Source organism: Sapajus apella, unplaced genomic scaffold, assembly GCF_009761245.1.
Source record: "Sapajus apella isolate SASKATOON/1434 unplaced genomic scaffold, GSC_monkey_1.0 scaffold27, whole genome shotgun sequence".
Lineage (NCBI taxonomy): Eukaryota > Metazoa > Chordata > Mammalia > Primates > Cebidae > Sapajus > Sapajus apella.
In genome coordinates, this window is record NW_022436967.1 from 9,927,933 (window position 1) to 9,941,366 (window position 13,434).

At 35.2% G+C, this 13,434-nt stretch overlaps 1 protein-coding gene across 2 annotated transcripts in view; it reads left to right on the top strand.

The window, feature by feature from the left end:
- The window catches only part of SCLT1 (sodium channel and clathrin linker 1), a 231,804-nt gene that overhangs the window by 103,927 nt on the left and 114,443 nt on the right, over nucleotides 1–13,434 (top strand). For both annotated transcript variants that reach the window (XM_032292285.1, XM_032292284.1), the window contains exons 8-9: nucleotides 12–77; nucleotides 10,213–10,283. In XM_032292285.1, the coding sequence (XP_032148176.1) occupies nucleotides 12–77; nucleotides 10,213–10,283 (137 nt within the window). The remainder of the gene's footprint in view (nucleotides 1–11; nucleotides 78–10,212; nucleotides 10,284–13,434) is intronic.

Here is a 13,434-nt window from a genome sequence, read left to right on the forward strand (position 1 = left end):
CCCCACTGTAGCATCAGCTATTCGATTTTCAACAACTGACCAAGCGACTTCATGTTACTAATGAGAACATGGAAGTGGTAAGTTTACTTGCTTATGTAAACTAGAAATTGTCCCTATAAATCATCATATTTATTTATGTTAATGTAAATCAACAAGAAAGCATTTTGCATGAAATTAGATAGGCAGTATTCTCTTTCTCTTCTTCTTTCTCATTTGATAGCATGACACAGTTTACAGTACCTTTTGGAGATCTAACATCTCTCTGAAATATGTCTTAATCTGGAAATCCTCTTAGGGTTCTTAGTAAAATCTCCTTTAATCTAGACAGTGAGCTTTTCAAGTGTAGAGCATATGCTTAATATTTTTTATTTCATCTGACACACTGCCAGATATTTAATAAGAATAGTGTAATTGTTTAATGAATTAATAGCCCATTTCCTAAAAAATTTTAGGAAACTAAGAACCATGTGTTGATATGGCACTCCTAAATTTCCCTATAAGTTTTTCTAGCCTTCCCAATTCTGCTCTTTACCTTCTTATTGTCTCACTTTTGTTTTTTTGTTTTGTTTTCTCGTTTTGTTTTGTTTTGTTTTGTTTTGTTTTTTACTTTCTTGGAATGTTATTTTTACCTCATTGTTGAATAATAAAATTATGACCCTCCAGGTAATTCCTCTCTCTTTCCCTTCTTCATTTTTGCTTAGTTACTCTGCTAATTCTTGTTAGTACCTAATAAAAATGTCTTTGTATAACAATGGAGTTGTGCCACCAAAAGTAAATATCCAGTTTTATTCTACTTTAAAAATTTTTCTTTTTAACCATGTAAAAAATTACTAAACCAATCTGTACCTATTCTGTTAACATTTGAAATGTCTAATAACTTACAGTTTCTGATAATATGTTATATTTCTTTGAGTTTTAAGATATTAGCACTCCAGAACAGAATGGTTACTGATTTCTGTAGTTAAGAAAGGCATTTTTTAATTTAATATATTTCTACATGGAATTCATGCTTTAACCTAGGATCATAATTATTCAGTACTTCTTCAGTATGCCTCCTAGAATTGGAATTATATCATCCTTTAACATATCGCAGAGTACCTATTTTATTATAGACAATCAAAATGATTTTGATGAAAGTTATGGAGAAAGGATGTTTGTTTATTCCAAGAGAATATGTTAAAAATTTCTAAGGCAGAAGCATTCATGGTTTCAAGTCAAAGCTAAGAATAAACTGGATCCAAGAAAACTGATAAAGAAATGGCATGATGGATAAAAGAGAGTTTTATAAAAATATAGAAAAGACTATATAGACTATTAAGATAAAAGTAAATGGTTGAAATTTTAAAATTTGTTTCTCTTAATGTATTTAATGAATAGCAAACAAGACTGACAAATGTAAAGTAAATAAGCAAAGTGATAAGATTTTGCACATCTCAAAGAGCATTCAGAGCATAGTTATAGGGGTAAGTTTGAGTCAAGATCAAACTTGAAGAAGAGTACCCTTTAAAAATCAAGCAGTTTCCAACAAAATTTCTGATTACATGAATAAGCTCATTAAATGAATAGATACTTATAGATGTAGTAAATTGATGAATATGCAGTGAGTAATTTGACTAACATGAGAGAGTAGGACATCCTGGACACTCCTTCTCCCCATAAATACACCAATTCAGCAACAGTTCCCTTTGTGACAAATCAGAAACTAATTGAAATGTTCTCACATCCTAGGGGATTGGAAAACCAGGCTCACCAAAGCTATCAGGGAGATTTGAGACCCTCTCTTACTAGACACGCTGTCCCCAGTGCAGTGCCATGTGATCAAAGAGACCCCTTAGCTCCCAGCTTCACCCATGGGAAAAAGGGGATTAGGTATGTGCATTCCTCACCCCAACTTTTTTGAGGTCCCCAGAATACTGGCCCCTATCTTGCCAGTCTTGGTTTGGAATGATAGATGGAATTAATCCTGTGCCCATCTCAGCATAGATGAAGCAGATGAAAATTAAGTTCTCAGCCTCCCACTATGGAGGGAAAAGGTTGATCCAGCACTGCAGCTTCTCTAGAGCAGCCCAGAGAAATAGCATTTGTCTCATGAGTTTTGAAGCTCTAATAGGTCCAGCATGGGCTAGCCTCCTAGGGAAGAACATAGATAGCAGATTGGGCTAATACATGCTATAGTTCCCTACCCCCAGCTCATCACAGAGCAAGCAGACAAAGCCACAGCTGCCAGCATCTCCCTGGGGAGGGAAGAAGTTGGTAGAGGCCTGCTAAATCTATGGCCAACTGATTGGTGGGTGTCTTCTCTTGTATGAGGCTAATCCATGAAGACTGGGAGAGATACCCGCTTTCTCTAATGCACAGACATGAGCACAAAGTCAAGGAAAAATGAAGAACCAGCTAAAGATGTTCCATACAACAGAACAACATAAATCTCCAGAAACTAATCCTAATGAAAAGGAGTTATGATTTACCTGATAGGGAATTAAAAATAACTCTCATGAATGTGCTCACCACAGTTAAAAGAACAATACATGAACAAAGTAAGAATTGCAAGAGAGAAAAAATGTTAAATACCACACAAATTATGGATCTAAAGAACACAATAACTGAATTTAAAATGGTGTTAGGAAATGTAGATATTAATATTCAAAAAATGGTTTTAGACTCTTATCTTACATAATACACAAAAATCAACCCAAAATTGATTAAAGACTTAAACCTAACACCTCTTACCCAGAAAGTTCCTAGAAGAAAACCTAGGGGATAAGTTTCATCGCATCAATCTTGGCAATGATTTCATGGATATGACACCAAAAGTACAGAAAGCAGGAACAAAAGTAATTAAGTGGGACAACATCAAACCAAAAAGTAAAAAGTTTTTGCACACCAAAAGAAATCAACAGAGTAATCCAGCCAAACTAAGCTTCCTAAGTGAAGGAAAAATAAAATCCTTTGTGAACATGCAAGTACTCAGAGATTTCATCACCACCAGGCCTCCTGAAAGAGGCTCTACACATATAAAGGAACAACCAGTACCAGCCACTCCAAAAACTTGCCAAATGGTAAAGAGAATCAACACAATGAAGAATCTGCATCAACTAATGGTCAAAACAGCCAGCTAGCACCAAAATGGCAGTATCAAATTCACACATAACAATATTAACCCTAAATGTAAATGGACTAAATGCTGCAGTCAAAAGACACAGACTGGCAAATTGGATAAAAAGCCAAAACCCATCGGTGTCCTGTATCCAGGAAACCCATCTCACATACAAGGATACACAAAGGCTCAAAATAAAGGGATAGAGGAAGATTTACCAAGCAAATGGAGAGCAAAAAAAAGCAGGAGTTGCAATTCTCGTCTCTGATAAATTAGACTTTAAAGCAACAAAGATCAAAAGAGACAAAGAAGGACATTACATAATGGTAAAAGGATCAATGCAACAAGAAGAGCTAACGATCCTAAATATATACATACCCAATACAGGAGCACCCAGATACATAAGGCAAGTTCTTAATGACTTACAAAGAGACTTAGGCTCCCACACAATTGTAGTGGGAGACTTTAATACCCCATTGTCAATATTAGCCAGATCAACGAGACAGAAAATTAACAAGGATATCCAGGACTTGAACTCAGACCTGAACCAAGCAAACCTAATAGACATTTACAGAACTCTCCACCCCAAATCAACAGAATATACATTGTTCTCAGCACTACATCACACCTACTCTAAAATTGACCACATAATTGGGAGTAAATCACTTCTCAGCAAATGCAAAAGAATGGAAATCATAAACAGTCTCTCAGACCATAGTGCAATCAAGTTAGAACTCAGAATTCAAAAACTAATGCAGAACTGCACAGCTTCATGGAAACTAAACAACTTGCTCTTGAATGTTGACTGAATACGCAATGAAATGAAGACAGAAATAAAGATGTTCTTCGAAACCAATGAGAATGAAGACACAACATACCAGAATCTCTGGGACACATTTAAAGCAGTCTCTAGAGGAAAATATATAGCAATAAGTGCCCACATGAGAAGCAAGGAGAGATCAAAAATTAACACCCTGTCATCAAAATTGAAAGAGCTGGAGGAGCAAGATCAAAAAAACTCAAAGTCTCGCAGAAGGCAAGAAATAGCTAAGATCACAGCAGAACTGAAGGAGATAGAGACACAAAAAACCCTTCAAAAAATCAATAAATCCAGGAGCTGGTTTTTTGAAAAGATCAACAAAATAGACAGACCACTAGCCAGATTAATAAAAAAAAAAAAAAGAGAGAGAGAATAACCAAATTGATGCAATAAAAAACAATAAAGGGGATATCACCACACATTCCAGAGAAATTCAAAGCATTGTCAGAGATTATTACAAACAACTCTGTGCACATAAACTAGTAAACCTGAAAGAAATGGATAAATTCCTGGACACTTGCCTCCTCCCAAGCCTAAACCAGGAAGAAGCCGAAACCCTGAACAGACCCATAACAAGGTCTGAAGTTGAGGCAGCAATTAAGAGCTTACCACCCAAAAAAAGCCCAGGTCCAGACGGGTTCACAGCCGAATTCTACCAGACATACAAAGAGGAACTGGTACCATTCCTTCTGAAACTATTCCAAATAATACAAAAAGAGGGAATTCTTCCCAAATCATTTTATGAGACCAACATCATCCTGATTCCAAAACCGGTAGAGACTCAACAAGAAAAGAAAACTTCAGGCCAATATCCATGATGAACATAGATGCAAAAATCTTCAATAAAATACTGGCAAGCCAATTGCAACAGCACATCGAAAAGCTTATCCACCATGATCAAGTAGGCTTCATCCCCAGGATGCAAGGCTGGTTCAACATACACAAGTCTATAAACGTAATTCACCACATAAACAGAACCAAAGACAAAAAGCACATGATTATCTCAATTGATGCAGAGAAGGCCTTTGACAAAATTCAACAGCCCTTTATGCTAAAAACCGTCAATAAGCTGGGTATTGACGGAATGTATCTCAAAATAGTAAAAGCTATTTACGACAAACCAACAGCCAGTATCATACTGAATGGGCAAAAACTGGAAGCATTCCCCTTGAAATCTGGCAATAGACAAGGATGCCCTCTCTCACCACCCCTATTCAATATAGTACTAGAAATTCTAGCCAGAGCAATCAGGCAAGAAAAAGAAATAAATGGTATTCAAATAGGAAAGGAGGAAGTCAAATTGTCTCTATTTGCAGATGATATGATTGTATATCTAGAAGACCCCATCGTCTCTGCCCAAAATCTCCTGAAACTGATAAGCAACTTCAACAAAGTCTCAGGATACAAAATCAATGTGCAAAAATCACATGCATTCCTATACACCAATAACAGACTTAAAGAGACCAAATCAAGAATGGACTGCCATTCACAATTGCCACAAAGAGAATAAAATACCTAGGAATACAACTAACAAGGAACGTAAAGGACCTCTTCAAGGAGAACTACAAGCCACTGCTCAATGAAATAAAAGAGGACACAAACAGATGGAGAAACATTCCACGTTCATGGGTAGGAAGAATCAATATCGTGAAAACGGCCATACTGCCCAAAGTAATTTACAGATTCAATGCTATCCCCATCAAGCTACCAATGACCTTCTTTGCAGAACTGGAAAAAAACCGCCTTAAACTTCATATGGAACCAAAAGAGGAGAGCCTGCATAGCCAAGTCAATTCTAAGCAAAAAGAAAAAAGTGGGAGGCATCACACTACCAGACTTCAAACTATACTACATGGCTACAGTAATCAAAACAGTATGGTAATGGTACCAAAACAGAGATATAGCCCAATGGAACAGAACAGGTGTCTCGGAGGCAACACAACATATCTACAACCATCTGATCTTTGACAAGCCAGACAAAAACAAGCAATGGGGAAAGGATTCCCTGTTCAATAAATGGTGGGAAAACTGGCTAGCCATGTGCAGAAAGCAAAATCTGGACCCCTTCCTGACACCTTACACTAAAATTAACTCCAGATGGATTAAAGACTGAAACATAAGACCTAACACCATAAGAACCCTAGAAGAAAATCTAGGCAAAACCATTTAGGACTAGGTGTAGGCAAGGACTTCATGACCAAAACACCAAAAGCATTAACAACAAAAGCTAAAATAGACAAATGGGACCTAATCAAACTCCACAGCTTCGGCACAGCAAAAGAAACAGTCATTAGAGTGAATCGGCAACCAACAGAATGGGAAAAAATTTTTGCAGTTTACCCATCTGACAAAGGGCTGATATCCAGAATTTACAAAGAACTAAAACAGATTTACAAGAAAAAAAACAAGCCCATTCAAAAGTGGGCAAAGGATATGAACAGACACTTTACAAAAGAAGACATACATGAAGCCAACAAACATATGAAAAAATGCTCATCATCACTGGCCATCAGAGAAATGCAAATCAAAACTACATTGAGATACCATCTCACGCCAGTTAGAATGGCAATCATTAAAAAATCTGGAGACAACAGATGCTGTACAGGATGTGGAGAAATAGGAACACTTTTACACTGTTGGTGGGACTGTAAATTAGTTCAACCATTGTGGAAGACAATGTGGCAATTCCTCAAGGACCTAGAAATAGAAATTCCATTTGACCCAGCAATCCCATTACTGGGTATATATCCAAAGGATTATAAATCGTTCTAGTATAAGGACACGTGCACATGAATGTTCATTGCAGCACTGTTTACAATAGCAAAGACCTGGAACCAACCCAAAGGCCCATCGATGATAGACCGGACAGGGAAAATGTGGCACATATACACCATGGAATATTATGCAGCCATCACAAATGATGAGTTTGGGTCCTTTGTAGGGACATGGATGAACCTGGAAACCATCATTCTCAGCAAACTGACACAAGAGCAGAAAATCAACACCGCATGTTCTCACTCATAGGCGGGTGTTGAACCGTGAGAACACATGGACACAGGGAGGGGAGCACTACACACTGGGGTCAGTTGGGGGGAAATAGGGGAGGGACGGTGTGGGGTGGGGAGTTGGGGAGAGATAGCAAGGGGAGAAATGCCAGATGTAGGTGATGGGGAGGAAGGCAGCAAATCACACTGCCATGTGTGTACCTATGCAACAATCTTGCATGTTCTTCACATGTAGCCCAAAACCTAAAATGCAATAAAATAAATAAATGGAAAAAAAAAAAAAAGAAATCAATAGAGTAAAAAGGGAACCTACTGAATGGGACAAAATATTTACGTGTCATATATCCAATAAAGGAATAATCTCTAAAGTATTTAAGAAATTTCTGTAACTCACACACACACACCAAAAAAAAAAAATCATAATAACTTGATTTTTAAATGAGCTAAGTACTTAGATATTTTTTCAAGGCAACAGGTATGTAAAGAAATGCCCAATGTTCAATGTCACTAAACATTAGAGAAATATAAATACTAAAACTACAATGAGGTATCAATCACCTCATTGTGTTGATGAGGATGTGGAGAAGTTGGAACCCTTGAACATTTTTGGTGGGATTGCAAAATGGTGCATCTGCCATGGAACACATTATAAAGCTTCCTCAAAAATAAAAATAGAAGTACCATATGATCCAGAAATCCCACTTCTGAATGCGTTTATCCAAAAGTATTGAAATTAGGATCTTGAAGAGATATTAGCACTCCTGTGCTTATTGCAGCATATTCACATTAGTCAAAATATGAAAACAACCTAAATGGCCATCAAAGAGGAATGGATTAAAATGTAATACAGTGGAATGTTAGTCAGCCTTTAAAAAGAAGGGAATTATGCAATATGTGATAACGTGAATAAACTTTGAGAGCATTAAGTGAAATAAGCCAGTCACAGAAAGACAAACACTGTATGATTTTACTTTTACAAAGTATCCATAGTAGTCAGATTTATAGAAACAGAGATTGGAATGGTGACTAAGGGTCTAAGGGGAAAAGAAATGGGACTTAATAATCAACACACCTGAAGTTTCAGTCAAACAAGTTGAAGAACCCCTAGAGATCTGTACCACATTGTGCCTGTAGTCAACAATAACATATTGTACACTTAAACATTTTTTTAAAATGTATAACTCATGTAAGTATTCTTACTACAAATTGATCAAAATAAATATCTTTCAGCCGGGTGCAGTGGCTCACGCCATAATCCCAGCACTTTGGGAGGCTGAGATGGGTGGATCACAAGATCAGGAGTTCAAGACCAGCCTGGCCAAGATAGTGAAACCCCGTCTCTACTAAAAATACAAAAATTAGCTGGGTGTGGTGGCGGGCGCCTATAATCCTAGCTACTCAGAAGGCTGAGGCAGGAGAATTGCTTGAACGCAGGAGGCATAGGTTGAAGTGAGCTGAGATCACGCCACTGCATTCCAGCCTGAACGACAGAGCAAGACCCCGTCTCAAAAATAAATAAGTAAATATCTTTCTTTACCAGTGTAGATTAGTAATATGAAACCGATATAATGCTCTGACATGAATGGTACATAAAAGTACATGTTTTTATTTATTATGACTGTAGATATATTGTGATTTCACATTTCCTATAGATTTGCTTTACTAAAATGTTATTTTTTTAAGATTTGCTCATCTCTATAATTTACTCAAAAATATTAATTGCATACTATCTTGCATGAAAGTATATGTTCTCTAAGTTGCAAACATACATCATCCATAAAATCTCTGTTTCCTTGGTGAAACAGGCTGACACATGAAATAATCAGTGAATAAGGTGCTAAATAGATGATGGTTGAAAAGCATGCTTCCTTACACCTTCTTAAGTCCCCTAATTCTAAAATACTAATATAGTATGTAATTTTCTTTGTGATCATCATAAATATAGAACAAGAATGCCATATTCAGATGCAGTTGTAGAGCTCCTACTAGGCTTGCTAGCAAGTTAAGCACCTTGGTTTCTAGCACTAGATTCTTAAAATGCAGAATTTTAGCTTATACTTCTGTTAATTGCTCTATGTAATTTTTCTTTGAGGTGTTCCCAAATGGTCAAAAACACAAACATTAATTACGCAAGTGCCAAGACAGTATATATAATAAAACACTAGTTGTGCCGGTGATGTACTCAATCATGTGCCAGGCACTGGGAGTTCTGGGAAAAGCTGATCCTTTTAAAAGGCTCATATTTTAATCAGGAAAACATAAACTTTAAATATAATATTTTAATATAAAAAAGCACTGTAAAGGTGTGTATTAAGTTTTATTAAAATGCAGAAAGGAAACAGTTAATTCTGCCTCAGAGTGAGTAAACCACACATGGTATTGAGGAATGAATGTAGACAGAATGAGGACATCCTGAGCAGAGGAAAATAGTATGTTAAAAGTAGGAAGTCAGTGAGTTCAGATAGATCATGAGAGAAGCACAATGAAAGCTACCTCAGGGACTTTAGTTGGAGAAAAGTAAGCATGCTATGTAAATCAAAACTATTAATATCAATCAGAAGCAACTATAATATATAAAGCAAAGGAATAAGGAATTTGTATCATCATGGATAAAACCAGCAGTTATGGAAGAAAATCAATTCCCTTAGGAAAAGTTGTTCTACATTTAGAAGACTACTTTATATCTTACTGTGGATTTCTCCAGAAACTGACCTTCAGGAAAAAGTTCCAAAACATGTCATTTATTTAGTAGGTAATACCAGGTAGCACCAGTAAGAAGGTGGGGAAGTGGTACCAAAGAGAAGAGAAGTCAGCCAGTAAAGGACGTTTTAAAATTAAGCAAGCTAACACTGTGAGTAACTAAAGCTTAATGAATTCTGAAAGACAGTGTAGAACAAGCCTCAGAGTTATCTCACCCATGCGAGAAGGGAGTTTGGTTTTTTATATACCAGTTTCCTTCATTTATGTCAGGCTGCTCAGAACAGGGTGGAACATTAGTTCTATAACACGTATAGCTTTATGGACAGGTGGATAGATGAGCAAAAGAGATTCAGATGGCCAAAGAAAGCCATAAGACAGGAATACAGGTGTAGGTTATCTGAAGTAAAGCAGGTATCTAATGAAGTAGTAAAGGCAAGGAAAGAGGGCTAAGTTACGTTTAAACTCAAAAAATCTAATCATTATCATAAATCCCACTAAATTTTTTTTCTACTTGTATGTCTGATGTGTCATCTTTAAAGATATAGTTATTAAATATTCTAATACTAATGCTTTTTTTTTCCTTGTGGCAGACTAACCAACAGTTTCTGAAGACAGTATCTGAACAAAGTGTGATAATCGAACAACTCCGAAAAAAACTTAGGTATTTTCAAAAATGGATTTAATTATTTCATTGTCAATTATTTTTCTTCAAGGAAGCTGATGATGCCGTCATTGTCTCCATGGATGTTTTTTTTCCTTCCCTTTGTTAAGCTTCTGTCAATATCTTTTTGTGTGTATGATCTGTTAGGATGGGAAGAAACTGAAATCAAGATTATTATGATGTACTATACAGTCAGGCCTCTAAATACACAGATGTTCAAGTCCTTTATGTAAAATGGCATAATATTTGTATATAACCTATGCATATCTCCCCATAAACTTTAAATCATCTGATAACTTGTACAATGTAAATGCTATATAAATAGATTGTATACTATATTGTTTTAAATTTTGTATTATTTTTTATTGTTTTAAAAAATATTTTCAATCTGCACTTGGTGAATCCATGAATGGGGAACCCACAAATCATTTAAGCATTTTTCATATACATATTGGCCATTTGTATGTCTTCCTTTGATAAATGACTATTCAGATATTTTGCCAATTATTTGTTCTTTTTCTTCCTCTTGAGTTGTTTTAGCTCCTTATGTATTCCAATTCTGGTTATTAATCCCTTGTCCAGTGGGTAGTTTACAAATTGTTTTCTTCTATTCTGTGGGTTTTTTCATTTACTGATTGTTTCCTTGCTGTCCAGAAGCTTTTTAGCTTGATATGATCCCATCTGTACATTTTTGCTTTGGCTGTCTGTACTTTTGAAGTCCTCCTCAAGAAATCTTTATCCAGACGAATGTCTTGGAGTGTTTCCCTGATGTCTTTTTCTAGTAGTTTCATAATTTCGGGTCTTAGATTTAAGTCTTTGATACATTTTGATTTGACTTTGGTATATGGTGAGAGATAGGTGTTGAAAATGTGTTGATTGTAAATGCATTAATTTATTTCTGGGTTCTCTCTTCTGTTCCATTCATCTATGTGTCTGTTTTTATGCCAATACCATTCTGTTTTGGTTACTATAAGTTTGTAGTATACTTTGAAGTCAAATAATGTGATGCCTCTAGCTTTGTTCTTTTTGTTCAGGATTGTTTGGGCTATTCTGTGTATTTTTTGGTTCCCCTTAAATTTTAGGATTTTTTTCAATTTCCATAAAGAATGTCATTGGTATTTTTATTGCATTTAATCTCTAGATTAGATTGCTTTGGGTAGTATGGATATTTTAACAATATTGAACCTTCTGAATCATGAACATAGACCATCTTTCCATTGTTTTTTGTCATCTTCAAAATTTCTTTCATCAAAGTTTCATAGTTTTAGAGCTCTTTTACTTTCTTGGGTTTTTTGGTTTTTTTTTTTTTTTTTTTTTTTTTTTTTTTTTTTTTTTTTTTTTTTTCAGATTGTTCAGTTGGCATGTAGAAATAATACTGATTTTTATATGTCGATCTTGTGACAACTTTACTGAATTGATCCAGTCTAAGAGTTTTTTTGGTAGAATCTTTAGGTTTTTCTAAATATAAGATCATGTCATCTGCAAACGGATAATTTGACTTCTTCCTTTCCAGTTTGGGTGCCTTTTATTTCTTTGTTTTGTCTAACTATTTTAGCTAGGACTCCTCATACTGTGTTGAATAATAGTGGTGAAACTGAGTATCCTTGTCTTATTCAAGATCTTAGCAGAAAGACTTTCAGTTTTTCCCCATTCAGTATGATACTGGCTGTGGGTTTGTCATATATGGCTTTTACTGTGTTGAGATATGTTTCTTCTATACCCAGGTTTTCTTTAGAGTTTTTATCACAAAGGATGTTGAATTTTATAAAATACTTTTTCAGCATCAAGTGAAATGATCCTATGGTTTTTGTCTTTTGTTCTGTTGAGATATCACATTTACGGATTTTCATATGTTGAACCATCCATGCATCCCTGGGATGAATCCCATTTGATCAAGAAGAATGATCTCTTTAATGTGGTGCTGAATTCAGTTTCTAATATTTTGTTAAGGATTTTCACATCTATTTTCATCAGAGATATTGACCTCACTTTGTTCATGCATTGTTTCTGCTCTGCTCTTTATTATTTCTTGTACTAATTGGGGGTTTGGTTTTTTCTTGCTTTTCCCATTCTTTAAGACATATCCTTAGGTTGTATATTTGAAGTTTTTCTACTTTTTGATGGAGGTGTCTGTTGTATAAACTTCACTCTTAATACTGCTTTTGCTGTATCTATAGGTTGTGATATATTGTGTTTCTATTTTCATTTGTTTCAACAAATTTTTAAATTTCCTTCTATGGTTAATTGGCTCAATGGTCATTCAGGAGCACATTGTTTAATTTCCTCTTGTTTGTTTGGTTTTCACATTCCTCTTGTTAATTAATTTTAGTTTTATTCCTTTGCAGTCAGAAAAGATACTTTATGTGATTTCAGTTTGTTTGAATTTTGGGGACTTGTTTTATGGCCTAATATATGCTCTGTCCTTGAGAATGTTGCGTATACTGAAAATAATATGTGTTCTTTACCTGTTGCATGAAATATTCTGTAAATGTTTATTAGGTCAGTGTGGTCTATAGTGCAAATTAAATCGGATGTTTGTTGATATTCTATGTAGATTATCTGTCCAATTCTGAAAGATGGGTGTTGAAGTTCCCAGCTATTATTTTTTTGGTGTCTAACTTTATCTTTAGTTCTAATATTTGCTTTATATATCTGGATGCTCCAGCATTGAGTGCATATATAATTACAATTCTTATATCCTCTTGTGGGATTTACCCCTTTATTATTATATAATAACATTTTTTGACTCTCTTTACAATTTTTGTCTTGAAATCTATTTTATCTGGTGTAAGCATAGCTACTCTTGCTCTTTTGGAGCTTCTGTTTGCATGAACTTTTTCCATTCCTGTATTTCCAGTCTTTGGGTGTCTTTATAGATGAAGTGAGTTTCTTGTAAACAGCATATGATTACTTCTTATTTTTTATCCATTCAGCTACTCTTTTTTTAATTAGAGAATTTAGTCCATTTACATTTAATGTTGTTGTTGATAGGTAAATACTCACTGCTGACGTTTTGTTACGTTTTTTCTGGTTGTATTGTCAGTCCTCCCTTCCTTTCTGTCTTCCTTTGTGTAAAAGTGATTTCCTCTTGTAGTTTATTTTAATTGCTTGGCTTTTCAGGTTTTTTGTATCTATTATAGGTTTTTGTTTT